The 21,286-nt window shown below is 42.2% G+C and overlaps 1 protein-coding gene across 4 annotated transcripts; it reads left to right on the top strand.

Moving 5' to 3' along the window:
• The first annotated feature begins 5,333 nt into the window (after window positions 1-5,333).
• Window positions 5,334-10,711, top strand: PDP2 (pyruvate dehydrogenase phosphatase catalytic subunit 2). 4 transcript variants are annotated; one of them, XM_063334616.1, is made up of 3 exons: window positions 5,357-5,483; window positions 6,290-6,414; window positions 8,591-10,711. In XM_063334616.1, the coding sequence occupies exon 3, from the start codon at window positions 8,647-8,649 to the stop codon at window positions 10,249-10,251; it is 1,605 nt and encodes a 534-aa protein (XP_063190686.1). In that variant the 5' UTR covers window positions 5,357-5,483; window positions 6,290-6,414; window positions 8,591-8,646; the 3' UTR covers window positions 10,252-10,711. The 4 variants fall into 4 exon arrangements, with proteins under 4 accessions (XP_063190685.1, XP_063190686.1, XP_063190687.1 ...); XM_063334617.1 differs by having other exon boundaries at window positions 6,290-6,441; XM_063334618.1 differs by lacking the exon at window positions 5,357-5,483 and adding an exon at window positions 5,537-5,664.
• The last annotated feature ends 10,575 nt before the right edge of the window (window positions 10,712-21,286 follow it).

Genomic DNA, 21,286 nt, shown 5'->3' with positions numbered 1-21,286 from the left:
AATGCAAACCATAATTTAGTTTCATTTCACATTAATATAATGGAATATTAAATGCAGGATTTCAGGAGTAAACTCAGCCTGTTCATCTGTTGGAGGGGAAGAAGGTGGAAAGGGAGAGGGAGGGAGGGAATATGATTACTTTTCTACACATGAGCACTTCATATCAAGCCCGAAGACTTTCCTGTACTTGTAAGCTGTCCCCAAAAAATTAATCTCATTTTTACAGTGGTCCAGAACCTTCACTGAACATGTATTTCGGTTTAACTTGAACCAGTTTGTAAGCAACGTCCAGTAAAAATCATGTATGTCGAGTTCAGATCCAATTACAGCAACTAGATAGGCCTTTGCAGCAGTCCAATTACATTAATTTAAACTGGATCTTCAGTTTAACCCCTGCAACTTCACATATAGACACACTGCTTAGCCCCTGCTGGAACAGCAGAGGTTAAATAAAGTTGGGGAGTATGAAGTTAGAGAGTCGGAATGGCATTTTTCTACAGTTGTTCATTGTGTTTACCTCTCTTCATTGACATTTCTTGCAGCTTGTTTGCTTTGCTAGCATTTGAGTGTTTGTTTTAGATTATATAGGAAGATCAAAGACTGGAATTTGCTGTAACCAAACTAGGAAAATGCAATTGCTTTAACAGACCCAGAGGAAATCTATTTTTTCCAGTCTCATGGTTTTTTTTTTGTTTATAAGAAGAGATCTCTGCATCTAAGCTGCTCATTTGCCTTTTGTGAAAATTCAAAATATGATATACAGCAAACGAAATGTATGTCACTGTTCACAGGGCAAAATACATACAATAAACTGCAGACATTTTTAAAGGCTCTCAGCAGGAAGGTATCCAAGGCTTTTGCAGACTGGCGTATTCGTTTCCTTTCATAAAGCTGGTGAGCTAAACTGTTGTGCTTTTTGTGCAAAGGCAAGTCCCGACTCCATCTGTATTCTCCAAGACGGACCAGAGAGTCAGTTCGTTTAGAGGAGCTACCTTCCTTTGCATGATGGTCATTCACAAGTTTCCATGGGGTTTGGATCTATGGCTATTTTCTAATGTGTATCAATCACTAGACTAAGCCTTTTTCTCCATTTCAGGAAAACTTCTAATGAACTACTTTTCTTTGCATTCAAATTGTGTTTGTTACTAGTCAGCTTTTTGAAAAAGCATTAGTTATTTATTAGAAATATTATTCTGATTTTAACTTGCTTTCATAGGAACATCAGGCTTATTTGATGGTTCTGTTCTTCACGTGTCCCCGTAACACAGAATGTTTACAAAGCACGAGGAGTCCCACACCTTTCATGAATATCAATTAGTTAGTGTAAAGTAATCTATAGTAGCACCTGCTGCGAAGGCAGCAGTAACTGATGGGCATCTGTTTGCAGCTTCTGGAAGCAGAAGCTGTTATGTATCCCACCAAATTAGCCACAGCCAGTTGCCCAAACAAACAAGGGGAGAAAAAAAAGTAATGTTCCACGGGAACAAAGGAAACCCCAAATAGTACAGTGTCAGTGTAAGGGAGGTCAAATAGAAAACTTTAAGTTTCCCTGTCCAGTTAGTCACAGAATTAGCCTCCCTTTATAAAAGGATATGAAAAATTAGAAATGTCTGTTCTTCCACCTCCTAGATACATTCTGGCTGTTTCTTAACTTCAGCAAAAGACCTCATTATCCCAAACTGTCAGAGCTATACTTTCCGTATGAAAGTATACTTTCATATGGAATTTCCAAGTGATGCATACACTTGACATCCTAAATTTTTCAGTTCTTCTAGACAGTGTCGGATTTTCAGAGAGAAAGGGTGACACAGCACAAAAAAGTGCTGTTAGGAGCCCAGTTACTGTGGAAACACCATTATCTGAGTTTCAGTTAACTAGAATTCTTTCAGCAACATAGATGCTCCCAGAGTTGAGTTGGCTGCTGCTCTTTTCAAAGGAGAATACTAAGTCCTAAAAGCCTCAAGCAAATATTATGATCTGTGGGACACCTCCCCGCACTCCCTCCCAAGAAGTCAGTTTTTCTTATCAGTTTTGCAGACATCTACTTCTAGTTCTGTGTATGAAAATCCTCACTGTGCAAATATTCTCTGTTATCACTGAATAATTCAGGTAGTTCTGTATTAACTTACTTGAACTACTCCAGGTATACAACATTGTGCATCTTCTATTATACTCCATTTTTTTTTTGGAACAAATGTTTTAAATTCAGACCAGACTGCTGAAATATGTCTGCTTTGCAAGGGCTGCACAAAGTCATTTACTTTTGCCTTTGTAAAGAGATTTTGGGAACTGATGAAGTAGAACAAACGCATCTTCAGTATATTGTAATTTGATCTCGAGTTAGTTTTTCTCCTCAGATCATTCTTAATGCTTAGCTAATATAATCAGTAATAACAGTAATTTTTGCCTTAATATTAAGATCATAATAGAATCTAAAATTAAATCAAGGCATAAAAGATCACAAAATAGTAAACCCAAGCTTATTTCAAGTCCCTGTATGCAACAGGAGGTATGCAATATAAGCAGAAATAAAGACATTTGTTAGTATTTTGGTAATCCCCCAAAGCGCTTACCAAAATACATCTCCCCTTCCTTCAGTCTTGGAACCCTAACTCTCCAATAAGCATCCAGTGAGTGATACAAGTTTGCTAAGATATACCACGGGAGAAGCAGGAAGCACTGGCTTTCCCATCCTTTGTATCCCACATCCAGAAACATGCAGCCTAAGGATGCATGTTCTGGTGTCATTCATCCGAACTACCTGAGGGCTGATGCCAGAAGCAGCAGTACCCTTCCCCATGCTACATTCGTCCCCTTTCCCCACTTGTGATCTAACGACGACATTACCATGCAGGAAGCTGGATCACAACTCCACCTGAAAAATCATTATTTTGTCAGATCTGATTACAGTCTGACTTGCTGTAGGGTCGTACGATAGCTAAATCTGATGGGAGAGCTGGGTTCTGGGAGAGAATAGGACCACATCTCTAAACAGCATGCAGTAATGACATCACATTCAACATACAGTGAAAATAATGAAGTCTCTTTCATTGTCTTGCACTTCTCCATTCATACAAACACAAAAGTTGGCTGAACTAACTTAAGGAATGTACTCCTGTCTCAAATACCTGGCAGGATTTGTCTGTTTAGCAACTCCTGAGGTAGTAACTTTGGGTCAGAAGTAAGGACGCCATGTGCTCACATGGCCTCATCGCAACCTGCTTCATGCAATGACCTTTCTCAAGCTGACCTTTTAGCCTCAAACATTTGACTTTATCTGAAACCTACTGAAGTCTGCTGAAAATGTCATTGACTTAAATGGGAGCTGGATTGCGGCCCAAACATGCAACACAGAAACAAGCACAAAAATGTATTTGCAAAGAAAATCAGAGTTGCTGACTGTACAAGTCAAGAGATAAAATTATACCTTGAAAAATCTAAATATAGCATTTGTTACATTTTAACCTGTCTCTGCACCTTAATTCAACGCCCCTGGAATTAGGCTCATTTGCTTATAAATACTGGTAAGAACTTTCTCCTGGCACAGGACATTTGATACTGAACTTTAGCTCACCTATAAACAGAGAAGTCAAAACCAAATCTTAGTTTTATTTAAAGAAACTTGAGTTATAATTTTTTCAATGCAAATTAACAAGATACAGCACTATGGCAACCAAGCCACTGTTACCACAGAAATTTGCCATTTTAATTAGATATTCCTGAAGGCAAAAATACTGCAAGACTGAGTAATACTGTTTCTTTCCTCAAATCATATCAAAGAGTAGCATTTCTACTTTTTCAAACTTTAATTATTTATCGCTCTGGTTCACTCAATTCCACTTAGTATCAAGTCCTGTCAAGTACTGGATATTAATACAGAAAAGCATTACATTTCTTAGAAGCCTTCAGTATAGTATGCCTTCTTGTGCTTAGAAAATACAGAATGAAAGGAGCACCTTCTTCTGCAGGACTGTTATTTGTTTCACCTTCATCTACACGTTTCCTAAATCACTTCAGCTTATGCATATGAGTTTATGAAATTACTGCATGAACATGTGAGCAGTAAGTAATAGCTTTCAGCTGAAGAGAAGCATTTAAGCCTGCCAGGAGCACAGGAGACTCAGAACAGTCAAGCTGGTTTTCAGGCTGCTGCATGAGCTTTTATCACTGTTGTAAATGTTGCAAAAGCTGAAAAAAAATGGTAAGTCAGAATGAAAGAGTGCCTTGAGACCCAGAAACTACTGTTGGTATACCTGAGTAGTGGAGCAACAGAGAGATGCAGGTAAGGGCTGCTGTGGGTAACCTCTTTCAGTTCAGCAGATTTGTCAGACAAATAAAATAATTATGTCAAACTTAAGATAATTGTTTTGACATGTGCTAAAATATTGTCCTGATATTTTTCTTTAAGGTTACCTTCTATTTTTTTTTCCTTGGACTTCCATTTGACATGAAACTGTATTTCATCGCATTACTAGAAACAAGAAATAAATGAAAGCTCAGACTCACGAAGAGGAGCATGCTTCCTTGCACTTGAGATACCCTGGGAACACGCTTGTCTCATCTCGGATATCTGCAACATATTTAAATGAAAAAATGCTTCAGTACAGGAAACCAGAATAAAAAAATGCACTGGTAATATCAAAACCTCTTGTGAGCCTCTGTTTTTGCAATATCACTATTACAGGTTAAAGCAAGGACTAATTAGTAACTAATCCATAATATGCAGTAACTACTGATTAACCACTGTGCACTTTGGGCCCTTTCCTTGTCTTGTTACATGGTATAAAACTACTCAGTAGAAATTTTAACCAAGACAAGCCAAAATAGGAGACCAAAAAAATGGGGAGCCCACAAAATGAGCTTTTAATTTTTGTTCTCTGTAATTTATATGGCCTATAGTTTTCAAAAGGGCTTTGCGATTTTGAGCCTTGTCAGCTGGTGGCCTCAGCACTGGAGTGTACAGCTGTACTTAAAAAAAAAAAAAGGCAACACAAACCAAACAAACCCTACCTCAAGAGAATAACGTTTTTTGAACTTTATTAATGGAGAAAAAAAAAAAAATCTTGTTGACGCCCTTTTTCCTAAGGCATCTGATTTGAAGCAGACAGGGAGCCGGGCCGAGCCCGCTGGGCCCTCCCTCAGCACCTCACCCACGCTGACAGGCGGCTGGGTGCCGGCAGGCTCCGGGTATGCCTCCGGGGCCGGCTTTACCTCAGCCCTCAGCGGCTGTGCCCGGTCCCGCTGGCGGGGGGCCCGCTGAGGAAAAGATGGCGGGAGCAGCGCGCAGGGCGGCCCCAACCTCGCTCCCGCCCCGCCGCGACCTGACAGGAACCCGCTCGGGGGGCGGGGCGACGGAGGGCGGCTCTGGCGGCGGCGGGCGCTGGTTGGGCGGCGGAGCTGTCAATCAGCGCCCGCCCGCCTGCGCCGCGCCGGCAGTCCGGAACCTGCAGGCGGTGGGGGTCGCGCGGCGGCTGCTGCGGCCGGTGGGTGCGGCGGGGTCGGGGGCGGGCGAGCGCGTCAGCGGCCGAAGAGCGGTAGCGGCCGTTCCCCGGGGATGCCGCGGGGCGGAGGGAGCGGGCTTGATGAGTCTGCCGTAGCGGAGGACGGAACCGGTGGGGCGGGAAGGCCGTGGGGCGGCTCTGCGGGGAAAAGGCTGGCGGGAGGGTGTGTGAGGGGAAGGGGCTGGGAGTGCGACAGGTTATGTGGGGCGGGGGCTGTGTGTGCCGTGGGGGGTTAGTCAGGGGTGGTGTGGGGAGGGCTGGGGGGGTAATGGGGGGTGTGGGGCAAGGGCTGTGTGTGGGACAGGGTGTGGGGTCAGCCAGGGGTGGTGCCTGGGGGGATAGTGGAGTGTGGGGTGTCAGTCAGGGGTGGTGTGGGGCAGGGGCTGTATGTGGTGCTGTGTGTGGAGTCAGTGATGGGTGGTGTGGGATAGTGCGGTGTGGGGGGTCAGTCAGGGATGGTGTGGGGCAGGAGCTGTGTGTGGGGTCAATCACGGGTGGTGTGGGGTAGGCTATCTGTGTGGGGCAGGCTGTGGGGTCAGTGAGGGCTCTGTGTGGGGCAGGCTGTGGGGTCAGTGAGGGCTCTGTGTGGGGCAGGGTGTGGGGTCAGTCAGGGGTGGTGTGGGGCAGGGCCTGGGGGGTAGGGTACGGTTTGGGGTGTGTGGGATAAGGGTTGGGTGTGTGGGGAGTGTGCATGAGTGGAGTATAGGGCAGTGGGGGCTGTGTGTGGGGGATGTTGAGGGGGCTGTAATGCTAAATGTAATGGATATATGTTATTTTATTGGAAAAAGCGGGCGTTCCTCTTCTGTGAGCCCTCAGCATGTGCTCTGACTTCCCAGCAGTGAGGGGGCTGCGTTGTGGGGGCAGTTCTGGGTTCCAGCGCTCACAGCGATTCACCTGATGAGGAAGTGTCGTGGTACGTGTACCGCGCAGGGAGCCTGAGGTCTGTGCCATTGGCTCTTGCATAATGCTCTTTAGCACATTGCTTTTATTAGCGCTGGCACCGTGTTTTAACGTTGCTTGTGCTGGAGTGGCTAACGGGTGCAGGTGGGTGTCCTGGGCAGAAGCCGTGTAGTACGCATACTGCCACTGGGTAGGAGCCTGAGGATGTGGAAATTGTAGTTACTGGTGGTGAGTAGGGGTGGTTCAGAAACGTGCTGCAGGACTGATCGATAGGCAAACACGTGTCTAAATGGTGTTAGGCAACTCTGCTGGTAGGAGAAAGACCCCACCACCTTGCTGTGTCTGTCAGCCAGCTGATATGAACAGGGCAAGTTTGTTTAAAGCAGTGTTTCTATTGGCTTTTTGAGTCAAGTACATGAAAGTTGTCATTGTTTCAATCTCACGTGGTGGGAAGAGACAGAAGAAAAAACATGAGGGGGGATGGCCTGGGAAAGGTTGGCAAACACGAAGACTTGTCTTGCACTGTTGATGCTTTTTGGGTTTAGCTGATGCTGGAGTTAGTAGTGTCAGCTGCTTTCCTATTAGCTTTATTTTGGTTGTGTTCTCTCTGCAGTAAACAAAAGGTGTCGGTTGTGTTGGGAGATGCCAGTGTCCTGGGAGACTGCAGGCGAGCCTCAAGCAATGAATTGGCAGTGCCTTTTCTATCTGCTCTCCTGACATCAGCAGTAAAATTATGCTGTGTCTTCGCCTGTCCTCATAGGGTCCCCAGAATTATAGTGCTTGGGTCCTCGTTGGTGGGAGCTTGTCTGCTCTTTTCTGTTGTTAAGCATGGGTGGTACACTTCAGAAATGTTTTGTGACACGTTGCTTTGGTTTTCCAAATGGGATTTCAGTAAAGTCCTTGGGTTGTATCAGTAGGCCTTCTGTTTAGAATAGTTAAAGTTTGGTTTTAGCTCCTGCTGATTTCTTAGAACGAGGCCAGGCTGGCTTCTTGTTATTTCTCATTAAATGCTCTACTAAAAAGCCAATGTTGCAGTAGTATGTAGCATCTTTGGCCTGAGACCCTGTGCACATAGTGCGACAGGCCACTTGAAAGCATTTCAGAGCTCAAATAAAACTGTATTGTTCTAACTGGCTGCTAGCATGGTCTTTTGGGAGCAGTTGTATTTGGCAGTACTACTACATAGTTAGCTCTGAAATCCATGGGGCAAAATTCTGTTGTGGAGTAAGCATCTGGTGGTACTTAGCGATTTCCCACAGCTTGAATACCTTATTTAAAGTAGGAGACAATGTGATGGACCTCCCCCGTGGCAACTGAAGAGCTTCAGCTGTTCAGGTGTCCTAGGTTTTCATGCTGTTGGCAGCTGAGCTCTTCACAGCTGCTGCTTCTAATTGTGCTCCAAATGAACAAGCCAAGTTGTACACCTGTGAAAGTTGCCAATGTAACTGTGCTATGACTTTCACTGCATCAAAGTGCACAGTGCTGTGATAAATGCATTAATTAACTATCAGTAGAATCTGCCTTCAGCTGTGCAACAAATCCTACCTGAGTGAAGGTTGGTTGAGATCTTGAAGGTAGAAAGAAGAGTTGAGTGTATAAGCTGGAACAGAATTGGAAAGGTAGACTAGCTGGTTCTAGATGTGAGGATAATGGCGATTCATATAAATCATTATTTTGCCACATCTTTCAGTTTTTCCATAGGGTTTGAGCACTGATCTTCTCTTGATTTTGATAATTAGAGTGTATTAATAGAGTTATTTTTCTTTTTTTTTTTTAAAGTTGTGCCTTAATTGTCACTTAAGTTCCTATTTGCTAACTCATTGGATCTGTTTGTTCTGTGTCATGGTAGATGAGACTTTTCACTGAACAGCTTACGATTACATTTCTTGTAATGTTGGAATTTCTTCTTAGCCTTGCCAAAATGAGGATAAAACATGCCTGGAAAATAAAAATTACCTTTTCTGATGAGTTAACTGGAGAGGGGCAGTTGTATCCTAAGCTGAATTTACCAGGGTTATAATTAACTAATGGAAATTTTATCCCTTTTAAGATACCTCTATCTATAGGGAACTTTTTCGGAAAAAAGTTCCAAATGTTCCTGTGAGCTCTAGACTTGCTTCTGTATTGATATATAGAAAATTTATTGTGAACCGTCTCAATTTTATACCTTTCCTGTTCTTCTATTCCAGGCTGTAAGGACATTCTGTGTTACTGAAGGAAGGTGCTCCTATTTGTGTAGTGACTTATGATGTCAAGAACTGTATCGTCCTGGATCTTAAGCTCAGCAAGAAACAGCATTGTTTTACAAGGAAAAGGACGTTTGTACTCCGTCTGTATCCCAAACAGAAACAAGATAAAATGGAAGCTTGTTTTCTCCAAAACACGTCCCTACCCTGCTGGGAGCTGCAGCTTAGACAATATTTTCTCCTTAAAAAAAGCATTCCGACACACTTCCACCGAAGAAGAACAGCTCTCTTTCCAGTTGTCTCCATCACAAATCAATGAAATACTTAGAGCAGGTGAATTATCCCATAAAATACTGGATTTGAATGGTAAAAATGTAAATTCTGTGTTGAGGTTTGAAAGTAACCAACTGGCATCCAACACTCCTATTGAAGACCGCAGGAGCGCAGCCACTTGCTTGCAGACCAAAGGGATGATGTTTGGTGTCTTCGATGGCCACGCCGGTTCTGCGTGTGCTCAGGCAGTAAGTGAGAGGCTGCTTCATTACATAGCGGTTTCTCTCATGTCTCGGCAAACCTTGGAAGAGATCGAGCTTGCTGTGGAGTGCATGAAACCAGTTCTGCCTATTCTGCAGTGGCACAAGCATCCAAACGATGTAGAGTATCGAGAAATAACTTCACAGTATTTTGAAAGCCTCCGGGTTTACTGGCAGCATTTACTGGACCTAGACGCTGAGCCGGGATTTAGTTTAGAAGAAGCCATGATATGTGCATTCAAAAGGTTGGACTCGGACGTGTCACTGGAAGTTCAGGCTCCCCAGGAAAATGAACTGATGAGAAATATCGCCCTTCAAGTAGCTTTTTCTGGTGCGACAGCCTGCGTAGCCCACATTGACGGTGTTCACTTACATGTTGCGAATACTGGTGATTGCAGAGCAGTTTTAGGCGTTCATGAAGAAGATGGAACGTGGTCTACTCTCCCTCTAACCCGAGACCACAATGCCTTCGATGAATTTGAAACTAGAAGACTGAAGAGAGAACACCCTAGATCTGAGGAGAAAACCCTATTTGTGAATGACAGATTACTGGGGATTCTCATGCCCACCAGAGCTTTTGGAGATGTGCAATTAAAATGGAGTAAAGAATTGCAGCATAGCGTTCTTGAGAATAGCTGTGATGTTGAGGGTTTAAATATTTATCAGTACGTTCCTCCAAACTACCATACACCCCCTTATTTAACTGCAGAGCCTGAAGTCACATACCACAAATTAAGAAGCAAGGATAAGTTTCTAGTTATTGCTTCAGATGGACTGTGGGAGTTGCTAAGTAATGAGAAGGTTGTACAACTTGTTGCTGGACACCTTACAGAGCTTAATGTGCAGAAACCACAGCTGGCGTTTGAGAAACCAGTTAATTTGGGCTATATGCACAGCTTGTTACTTCAGAGGAAGAGCAGAGGCGTTGCCTCACTTGACCAGAACGTGGCTACTCATTTAATAAGGCATGCAATTGGAAGTAACGAGTATGGGGAGGTGGACCAAGAGAAACTTGCTGCAATGCTTACGCTGCCTGAAGACCTTGCGAGAATGTACAGAGATGATATCACAGTTACTGTGGTGTATTTCAATTCAGAAGCAATTGAAAATTACTACAGAAACAATGAATAGCGACTTGCACTGCTGCTGTTCTATACCACTAGCCAACTTTGATACTGAAACCATTACTGTTTTTCTCTGATAGTCAAGCTGTTACCAATGTTACGGTCTGGAAGTTCCTAAATCTTTTTGTTACTTACTAGTCTTGAAAATAACTTTCTAGAAGCAAGTTTGGTGAAAGTTCCCTGGGTTTGGAGGTCTGTACACACTGAAGAAAAGTGTTTTGATAGAAGTTCACTGAAATGTAACTGATCTAAAGATTGCTGACCCAGTTCTGATTCCATGGGAACCACTTGTAAAACTTTCCAAATGAACAAACGAGATGAATTTCGCTGAGACTGGTACAATTTAATAGAGATGGATAATACCTGTAGCTGCATGGAGTGTAAGAAAGGCTCTGCTCCTGCAGAAAATGAGTAGCATCCTATTGAAGCACTGTAATTGAATTAAATAAATAACTACCAAACCTTTATTTGATGTAACAGTGTCAGATACTTTAACAAATTGCCTCATGTATGTGAAGACAACACTAAAGAAGGCTGTTCAAAGAGCCCTGAGGCTGTCAGACATTTTTTTCCTAATTCTTTTTTTCTAAGCTAGGAAACAAAATCGTATTTTCTTCTGCAATTATTTTGAAGTGTGAACGCACATTCTCTTAACTCTGTGTGTGGGCTTGTGTGACAACTTACAGCTCAAACACACATGAGGCACTTCATGATTCCCTGTTTAGGAATTAACAGTACTAGACATAAGCATGTAAGTGTCTAACTTGCTTGAAGAATATACCCTTTTGTTAAGTATTGATCTGTTGAGTGCTGCACATCAAATCCTCCAACTGTAATTTAAATGAAGTTTGAGAGATCTAGAAGTTCAAAAATTGACCTAAATGTAAATACAGCAAAAGAGAGCACACCTATCTCTTCAGATTAAATGTGGAAGAGAGGAATAATAGTGCTGTTATTTCACTATAACATGTTTAATCTTTATTTTACTCTTATTTGTGCCTTTGAACATCAGCTTTTCCTCATAGGTGCAGAGTTATTTTCTCTAATGAATGTATGTTTTAATCTCTGAGCACATACTTCTGTGTATTTTACAATGGTTTTCTTTTATACTGTGCTTTCTAGATTGCCAGTCCTTGCTTGCAAATTAGCTGTATTTTCTTAAATTTCATACATGGTGTTCTCTAGTGAATCTCTTCCTTGTTTACACACAGCAGTTACTGTTGCCCACAAGCATGTGTGTACAGGGAATACAGGACTGTTTACTGCTGTTGCTGCTGAGTAAGAATTTGTGTGTGTAGCAGAGCAGATAAAAATACTGCTTTTTTTCTGAATTTCACTTAAAAGCGTTAGCCTCCTGCGGTTTAGCAGATGAAAACGTACTTAAATTTTTCTCAGGATCTTAAGTAGATGAGATCTTGGGGCATAAACCAGTAGCAGTTGTGGATTTGGGCTTTTTGTATATGGTTTCTCCGGATGAAAATTCTCAGTGCTTTTTTGGGCATTTAAGTAATCTGTTTTGAAGATTGATTAGAAGGAAACTAAAAGTGTCTAAAAAAATGTTCATGCTTTTAACTATTCAGGATTGACCTGTAACTCAGTGCTACAATTGCAATCACTGAATGTATCCTGAAAAAAAACCGCTCTTTTGGCAAACCAATTTACCCTTAAGTTTTGTGTTTTGTTTTTTTTTTTTTTTTAAATCTAGTACATATTGGAGTACATCCAGCAATTCAGCCTGGAGGCGGGTAGCCCGATTTTTCCGATAAAATGAGCAGGTCTGTTCCCTTTGATATCAATGGAACAGGATTGGCCCAAGAAATCTGGCACTTAGATGTTGGTGACAGGGACTGCAGGAAGGCTTGAGGTACGTGCCAGATATTACAGAGGTTGCTGAAATTCTTGTTGCTTGCGTCCAACTTACTTTAAAGTGTGCCCACATCCTTGAGGCCGGTGCTGTGGAGAGAGATTTCATCTGCCAGGAGAAGGCAGAGGGGGAAAGTCGGGCCCTGTGTTCACCTTGGGAGGGTCTGCTCTACGAGAGGGCGCCTGGGTGAGGAGGGGAGAGAGCTCTCCAGCAGCATTCCTGAACCCTCTGGGCTTTGGGAGCTGTTTCCATTTCCTCTTACAAATCCTTTTGTGCCACTAGTTACATGCTTCGCTACTTGAAATTTAGACCAAAGCAGTAAAAATGCATTTCGAGACTACCTCTTAATAGAGAAATTACTTAACAGTGTAGCTAGAGGACCAAAGGAGCTAAACTGTATTACAGCAGATAGGAAGTGTTACATTTTTTATGAAGATAACCTACAAAACTTTTGATGCAGAGCAAACCTGCAACTGCAAAAGTAATGTAGCAAACCAGCTAGTCATAAAATAAAAATAAGCTGTTTTGTTCTTTTTCCCACCCAGTGGTGAAATCTAGGTCGTCTTTTGAAAGAGTCATTGTGGCACTATGTCATCTAAGCGTTACTGCAGGATGTGTTATTGTACGTAGGTTGCTGTAACTGCAAATTGATAATGATTGTTTTGGAGAATGCGTCTGACAGCAAGAAAGGTACTATTTCCAATTTCGTGTTAGTTTTGCTCAGTTTAACATACAACACTATAATTATCCTACAGTGGAAAAGGATAATATTAAACTAGTTAGAGATTTGGGGATTTTGGTTTTGGTTGTTGTTTTTTTTTAATGCAAATCATGGATTTAACTGCATGCTCCCTGGAATTTGTTGCACGCCAATGAAAGCAACCTGTCCATACTTGTAAGGAAAATAACGATTCTACCCATTGAACTGCATCACAGACATTTTAATCTCTAGCTGCAAACACAGCTAGTAGGCATTAATAAATGTAGTATTTTGTGACTTGGAGAATCAGCAATGTTTAAATGAGCGAACTAAATGCATTAATCTGCTCCTGCAAGCACAGCGACCTGAAGGTTTGGTAGCATGTTTAGATGCGAGTCCTGCAATATTGGAAATACAGAATGGTTTGGGTTGGAAGGGACCTTAAAGATGTTGGAACAAACATCTTTGCAGAGAGTCTGTTTGGTTTAGGTTAGATAGTTCTGCTTGGCATTTGTTTTTATTTCTGCACCAGTCAAAACCTGTCACTCAAATTGTGTCTCTCAAAATGTGGTATTATGGGCATTATGACATCTGAGGTTAAGTGTTCAAGCCTCCGTAATGCATTTGGAGGTTTGGGGAGGTCCTTTTTTTTATTTTACTTTGGTAACTTCTGTGTAAATAGTGAGGAGGATTACTGGTTTTGTAAGTAAAAATATTCATTTCAGACTTAAATCTAATTTTTATTAAATGGATGAAAGACTTAATGTTCCGGTTGCTGTACTGGAACGGGCATTCTTTCAGCTGAATGCTTACATGAGAAGATGCCAGATTCCAGGTCAGAGAGTGTAAATGTTCAAGCTGGGGTAAAAGTAAATAGTTTGAGCTGGCGTTGTGAGTTTGCTTACTTGTTTGTAGCTCTGCGGTTTTCCCAGAATGGAAATAGTTGTTCATACATAAGAGTTAAGGACACCTTGATACTATCAAGGTTCCACTGAGTGAATGCGTCAGCAGAGGGAGCACGAGCTCACTGGCCAAAATACCCACCTTGGACTTTACTGAATTTGACAATCTACGTAAATCTGTTTCAAGTTTGATCGGGTCAAATGGACATGGGTGTTTATCAGCAGTTAAAGCATCATGGTAACAGTCACATGAAGCGTGTGCTGTAATTGTCTTTAAAAAGGTGCAAAAAACCCTACAAATACAACATCTATAGAAACACTAATAAAATGCTTGAGTTACAACAGACCAGTGGCAAGGCAAGTGTTCAGGTGCTTAGTTTTTGAGGATTAACTTAATTTCTATTAATTCCAAGTCTTTGTCTCTTTTGGGGCAGTAAAGAGAAAAGAAAATTATTTGGGATGCATTTTTTTTTCTTTTTTTTTTTCTTCCAAAAAAAGATGTTTGCCTAAACTTTGAGGAAGAGTATTTTTGGTATTATTTTAGTTGAAGAGAGGTGGTCTGTTCAGAGCTGTAGTTGTTCTGAGAACTGAAAGCAGAACTGTGCGTGTCGCGTGGTTTTGTCAGGGATCAGTTTGTCGGTTGGTGGTGCCTGCGCTTTACTCCCCCAGGCGTAGTGCTTCAGTAGGAAAGTAAGAATCCAAGGCATGTGTTTCCCTTGGGGTTATCTGTATCTGTTGTGGAGAGGTTAACCTTCAGAGAAGTATTATTGTCAAATAAAACACTTGAAATTTTACTAAATCTTCGTCTTTATCCAGAAGAATCAGTTCAGTCTGTCACTGTCGGATCTCTGCAGTTGTCAGTCAGGTAAGAATTGGTCTTATTCTTACTGTGTTAGTTAATTGCTGCTCAGAGACTGTAAGCCTGTTGGCTGGTACCATGCTAACAAGCGGTGCGGCGTCTCCTTGAGTTTGGCTTCTTTTGAGCCTGTGCCATCAGAGACACTCAGAATGGTTTGACTGAAGACCTTTAATAGCTTGGAGGAAAAATATGAATGGGAGCCCAGCAGTTGTGGAAAGGAAGCAGAATTGTGGTTTCTCTTTGGGTTAAGCAAACTGAACTGGGCACTTCTTACTTCTTAAAGAGGAAAAAAAGTACCTTTTTTGCCTTCTGGCAAGCTTTTTTGAATTAGAAACAATTAGGAGGGGAAGAATATGGTCAATGAGCAATGTTTAAAAGGTTACTGGAAGGCTAGGGAGCAGATAATTGGGTCAAAAAGCACACTTCTCGTGCCTTCCTGCTGAAATTGTGGAGCCAGTCCCATAGGGATTTGTTCCAGAGTGGGTTCAATCCCACAGGGACCTGTTCGAGAGTGGCTTGGGTAGTTCAGACCCTGACTTTGTGGTTCCCTCAAATCAGCCAAAGGATGCTGGCTGGGGAAATAGTTCTTCCTGGCTAAAGGCCACTGCTGGGTGTTAGAAGGCAGCGGCTTACTGTCAGCTTGGAGGGTTCTGAGCTCCGGTGGTGGAGCCTTTGCCATGCTCTTGCCTATTTTTGTTCAGCCTGCTTTGCTCTGTGCTCTTTGAAACGGTCTCTGTTGCTTTGAGGTGGCTCTGACATCACTGCTTCGTGCTCTGCAGTTCTGTGGGGTTTTTCTTAACAAAAAGGATTGCAACTTCAGTGCGTCACTGAACAACTAAATCTTTGATTTCGTGCCTGCAGAACCGAGGGTGTCCAGAAGATGTCATCTGAGCGTTGCAAAAGGAGAGCCGTGTTATGACTTCAGTCTCTTCGATATTATGTGGGCGTTCCTAACAGAAATTTCAGGTGCTGTTGAAAAATGGAGGAAACCGCCCCCCAATCACCTACACATCTTAAAAATTTATGTGATTTATTAGTACTTCCAATTTACGAACTGGTTAATGTGAGCAGGAGTTGGATTAACTAATTCTTTGCCAGAACTAAGTTTTAATGGCCCAAGTACCCTAAGTGGTTAAGCTTTGGGGAAAATAGTCTCCTTATCCTGGCGCTGCTGGGTACAAGAACACAAGAGGGAAGCCAAGAGGCACCTGTCTTGAGGAGCTTTCAATCAAAGAAGAAAAGGTGCTTCCTAAACTGAGGAAACCTTTGCTCCGATGTTATCTGTGTGTAGCTTCTGCTGTTGTGCAGCTCAGAAGCTGCAGGTGGCCACGGCTGCTCCAAGGCTGTGCTGTGGTTTAGGTTAAATCGGTTTTGTTTGGACAAATTTCTAATCTGGAAATGACATTGAAAAGCTCCTGGAGGAATTTGCTGCTATTCAGTCTAGGTGTTCACAGAGACATCCTGGTTCGACCTCGTTGTCAGCTGGGATTCTTGAGTAAGTTGGGGGTTTGAGAAATAAATCGGTGTTTGGTTTGTTTAGTGGTGGAGGTTTTCTGGTCCCCCTCCCCCCCGCCTTTTTTTTTTTTCCCCTTTATCTGCAGTTCTTTCTTCTGGACATAGTTTCCTGCAGTAGATGCAGTTTATCAAAACTTGCATCTCTTAACATATTCTTGCTGTTGCTCTTTCCACCCCCCACCTCTCTCTTCTCTTCCCATTAGTCCATGGTGTTTCATTTTCCATGTGTTGTTCTGGGCAACTACTTCAAGGAAAAGGGACACCATTGCATTTTTGAGAGCAGTATGAGGAGGGAGAGGTGGCTTTCTCATGCATGCAGGAATTGAAGGAATTTTAGAGGGTGCCAGGAGGTGCATTCAGCCAGGGCCTTCACAAAGGATCCTACAAGCAGTTACAGCTGCTGTTGCAACAACGCAGGACAGCACAGCAAGTATCAAAGATCTGAAGTTCTCTGTGATAAAGAGTAATTGTTTTGTTGTCTATGTTATCACAGATAAAAGTAATGCATCCTCTAGTAGACCAGCTTTACCTTCTGTTTAATCCCAGGCTTCAGCCTGTTTGAGTCTCTGTTTCTAACCGCTTGCCGTGAAAGTGAAGTACTTGGACAATTCTGGCAACTCAACTGGAAGAGTAACGTGAAGGGTGGTTGTGGGGCAGAATGAAGCTGCGGTGTTTAGGTTATGGAGCTGATCCCCCACAGACATGCTCCACGCATGGACTTGGGTCAGGGTCTGCTCTCAGACCCATTTGATGTGTCTGCTAATCAGATCTTTGCCATGCTCTCTCTGTTAAAAGTGAAATCTAGTCATTTGGCTAGATTTTTGGAGGAGCTAGGTCATGATTTAAGTCTTACAGGGTTGGGGCTCGTGTTGCATTGTCTTATTTTAAACAAAACAAAATAGTTACCTATCACTGTTTGCAAGCATATGTAAAGCAAACAAAAGCTGTGTGTCCATCCCTGATTCTGATGTTCTGTGCATCAAGGAACTTACTGTTTGCTGGCGATTTCCTTCACTGTGATACCCCTGTGAATTCCTAAGGCATGTACACAGGGCCTTCCTCTCACTTGCGGAGCTGTGCTTATGAGTAAGAGATAATTGCTGTATTTTTTTTTTTTAAACTATGATAATAGTAGAGAGTAAATTCCCTAACCACCCTGATCCTTTCTCAAAAAATGTCCCTAACGCTGCTGAAAAGGTTAGTTACTTTTATTATGACTGTGTTTGAAATAATCCCCATGTCTTTGAAATCTTTGGCCGTGGTAGAACAGGCCGCACCAGTCAGTAGCCTGAAAGTTCTCTGGTGCCATTGTGCAGAAGAGAACACAGAACTCTGTAAAAACCGCAAAACCGGTGCGACATCGCTGCCTTTTTACAGCTGTGTGACAAAAAGAAAAAGGGGATTCAATTTCATTTTGAATTCAATTTCTGTGTGGTTTTCCAGGCATCTGATGTGAAGTAGGCGTACTCGGTTATCCTCATTTCTGGAGTGCTAGTTAATATTTTACATGTGTTTTTTGGTTTGGGTTTTTTCTTTTTTTCCAGTCAGGCTTTTAGAGGCGTTCTAGTGTCATTTTCAGTGAATGCTAGTAATAAATATTTCTACCCGATTCACCTGCCAACTTATCTTTTATTCATGCTGCTGTTGAAAACAATCTCCCATGAAACTTCTGTTGCAGAAAGAGTTCAAAAACTTTCCCATTACAGATATAGCAGATCCTTTTTCACCTTAGCACAAGAATTTTCTGTCACTTTGTTACACATTTTTGAAGAAGTTAGGAATTGTAAAGTTCTGATTTTAATTAAGGCAACAGAAACAATGCAACCCAGGACGTGTAGCAACAGGTGAACCTGCACTTACTTTTTGTTCTTATTGCGAAATGCCGATGTTGTACCAAAACAAAACTGTCTGTACTTTTATTTCCTTAAAGCTTCAGGTGGTGCAGCCGTACCTCACAGCCTGCTGCGCCTGCGTGGCGGCAGAGGTACCAACCGCGCAGGGGGTTGGTTATGTGGGAAGTTTTGTCTTGAGAACTGGAATGGGGAATAAATTAATTGGCAACGTGTATTGACTGGAAAAAAGGAAGCGCGCACAGTACTGACTCTCTTCTCTCCGTGTAGGGTGAGAGCGTGCTAATGCAGGAATTTGGGGAGGTACCACTGACTGGAATCCATCTGAGTGGTAATTCTTTTTTCTTACTTGAGTTGAAATTGCTCATTTATGCAAATTATTGGTAGCATGATCTCAGCCTAATTGCTGGTACCTCTTTACTATAAACTAGCAAATGACTTAGCTGTAATTAAACGGCTTTTGTAAAAACTGTAAGTTGTTGCAGGGGTTTACATATCTAGATAAAACTGTAACAATCCCTAAATACACCTGAAACATGTTTTAGTATTCACCAGACCAACTGATTTATGCAGCTTTGCATATAGATGTGTCTAAAAACCATCATATGATCTGCAGATGAAAAGCAAGAACTGTAGGCAAGCCAGTATCCTGGACAGTCATGACTACCAGGATTTTGCTACTTTAAATATATTTTTGTAATATGAAAATGGGATTTTTATGCTCCGTGAAGAGAAAGGAGAGGTGTGAACGTGCATCCGTTTAAACTTTATTTTTATCTAAAGTTTAATATTTATTTCTGTACTTGACTAGATGAACCCCTTAGCCCCCTTCAAGAGCTTTCCTGTGAAGGCAGAGGCATGACTGTGTGTTTCTGACACGTTCCTTGGGAAGATGTCGGAGTCTGGCTCTGGTTTTCAGGATGGTGTTGAATTAGAAAGAAAGCTGCCAGTGATGGAGCATTGCTACTGAAGTCAGATCTCTTGAGGCGCCTGTCAATAGGGTCGATATCCTCTCAGCTGTGGCAGTGGATGAAACCGGTACTGTAGGAAAGAAACAAATGTCCACCTCTAAAAAAAAATCACGGGATTTAGGATTCCCCGGCCTGGAGTAGAACGTGCACTGTTGTGCTCTCCCTTGAGATCACATGCGATTTCACTGCCATAATGTCCTGGGACTCGGGCCAGAGCCAATTGACCTCTCCTTGGAAAACTTGGAAGGAGTAAGAGTATGAAAGTCCAGGATGTGTGCATTCTGACTGCAAAAGAGACATAGTTCTAGGTGTGCAATACCCGCCCCTCTGATGGTTACAGGTCTATGTTCTTACGGCCGTGCAGCAGTATTTTAGCTATTGGCCGATAAGAGTAGTTTTTTGTTTATTGCTGACCAGTTCTTGAACTTCGCTTTTTATTTTTGTAACAGAAATAGCTTAGATCAATAACCTATTAATAACCTATTCAAGCCCAAAGTTCTATTCATCCTCGCCCTCCAAACAAGAGATATTTCCATTGTTCATTATTACGTGCCACTTCCATTTCAACCCTGAACTCATAAATCATAAATGAGCTTGAAGTATTCATTTCCCTCTTTCAGCACTACCTTTATCTGGTATTTGCTGACATGGCTCATTATAACTTATTTTTGAGCACAGTCAGGCCTTGTTTTCTGAACAGATGAATTCATTGTTGGAAAGGACTCTATAAATAGAATTTAGGGGCCACCAAAATGAGAGATTCTAGCTCATTAGGATTTCAGCTGGAACAACGTGATCTGACATGCAGAGGTTTCGAGCTGATGAAATGAAAGCAAAGACTTAGCTAATTGACTCTAAACCTTTAAATTACGAATGGGCTATTTTTGTATTACTGTTAAGGGTGATAGAAGCCATCTGGAAGAGAGATTGGAGGCAGCATGTACAGGAAGGAGAGAAAGGAGAAAAACCTAGGGTAGTTAATATTAAGGAAAATATGTGAAGTGTATACAGTGGGATAAACAAAAGGTTTTTGGTATCTTCTGGTACTCTGAGCTATCTTCTTCAGGTGAGGCTTGCATAAAATTAAAATCTTGTTAACCTCTATCTTCCTCCTATGTAAGAGGCAGATATGTCTCCTCTAGCAACTCTTGGTGCTGAAGTGGTGAAGTAAATTTATGGATATGTGACTCTCAGTATCTCAAGTAGGATTACTAATGGAAAATGCATGAATCCTCTGAACTATCTAGTCTCGCAGAAGACTAAGGCGTACTGCATCAGCCCAGAAATATGTCCTCTGGGAATGCTGGAAATAACTGCACGCACGTTCTGCTCCGAATGAGTCTCTGGTGCACGGCGCCTTCCAGGAGCTGGAACTGGGGTGTTGGGGCTGCGGGGAGACATTGCCCTAATCCTTCCCTTAGTGGCAGGCTTCAAACATGGTTGAATGCCAAACTGAGTCAGTTAGTTTTATTATTATGAAATAGCATCCTAACTAAAGTCTTTACTTCCTCTTTCTGTACTGAGAAACAAAGCGTACTGTGCAGGGTGAAGACCTGGTAGGCTTGAGGTTACACAGTACGTAACTGAGGAGGAGCTGTAGGCCATTTTTCTCAGATACATACATTTGCTATTTAAGAATTACATTATCTCACCATTTTCTACTGTCCTCCCAGGACATCTAAACTTTAGCTTTTTTCCTGCATCCTGAAGCCAGGTGAGCCCATGCGTTGCCTCTAGAACCAACAGTTTCCATGAGAAAATGATGACATGATTTTCTTTATAACTTAATATATTTAAAATTATTGTGCTTTAATTAAGGGGCCTGTGAAATATGAGTGAGATAAGAACTATTTGTGACTGTTAGGGCAGCGTGCAGCTTGGAGACCCTTGTCATGGTTGTCCTGCTGTCCCCTATGGGCCATGAACAAGAAAGTACATACACTGTAAACGCCTAAAAAGGAATAAAGGGTAGAAAGGGAAACTGGTGAAGAGGTGAGGAAATTTGCTGAGGTGGGATTACTTTAGGAGCAGATAAAATCTGGGAATCCTGTGCTGTCCCCTGCTGCTGGGTCACAGCTCACACTCTGTCGTGTGGCACAGACAGCCCTTGTGGAAGTCCCGCTTCATTTCCTGAGTATGGAATAGCGAAATATCTTTGACATCGGGTGTTTTCTTGTTCATATCCAGAACTGCAAAATTAATCTAGTTATGCTGAGAATTCGATCTTTTCAGAGGACCATTTTAAAGAGGTACTTTTAACTTTGAAAAATTGTATTGACTACGAATCCTTTTCTGAAATAAACCAATATCTAACACTTGTGTCTGAAAGATTAAGAAGACTTTGCAGTACTGTGTTAAGAAAAGCAGTGTGATAATGGCAA

This window comes from Chroicocephalus ridibundus, chromosome 4, assembly GCF_963924245.1.
Source record: "Chroicocephalus ridibundus chromosome 4, bChrRid1.1, whole genome shotgun sequence".
Classification (NCBI taxonomy): Eukaryota; Metazoa; Chordata; class Aves; order Charadriiformes; family Laridae; genus Chroicocephalus; species Chroicocephalus ridibundus.
This window is presented reverse-complemented; position numbering and strand designations above follow the sequence as displayed.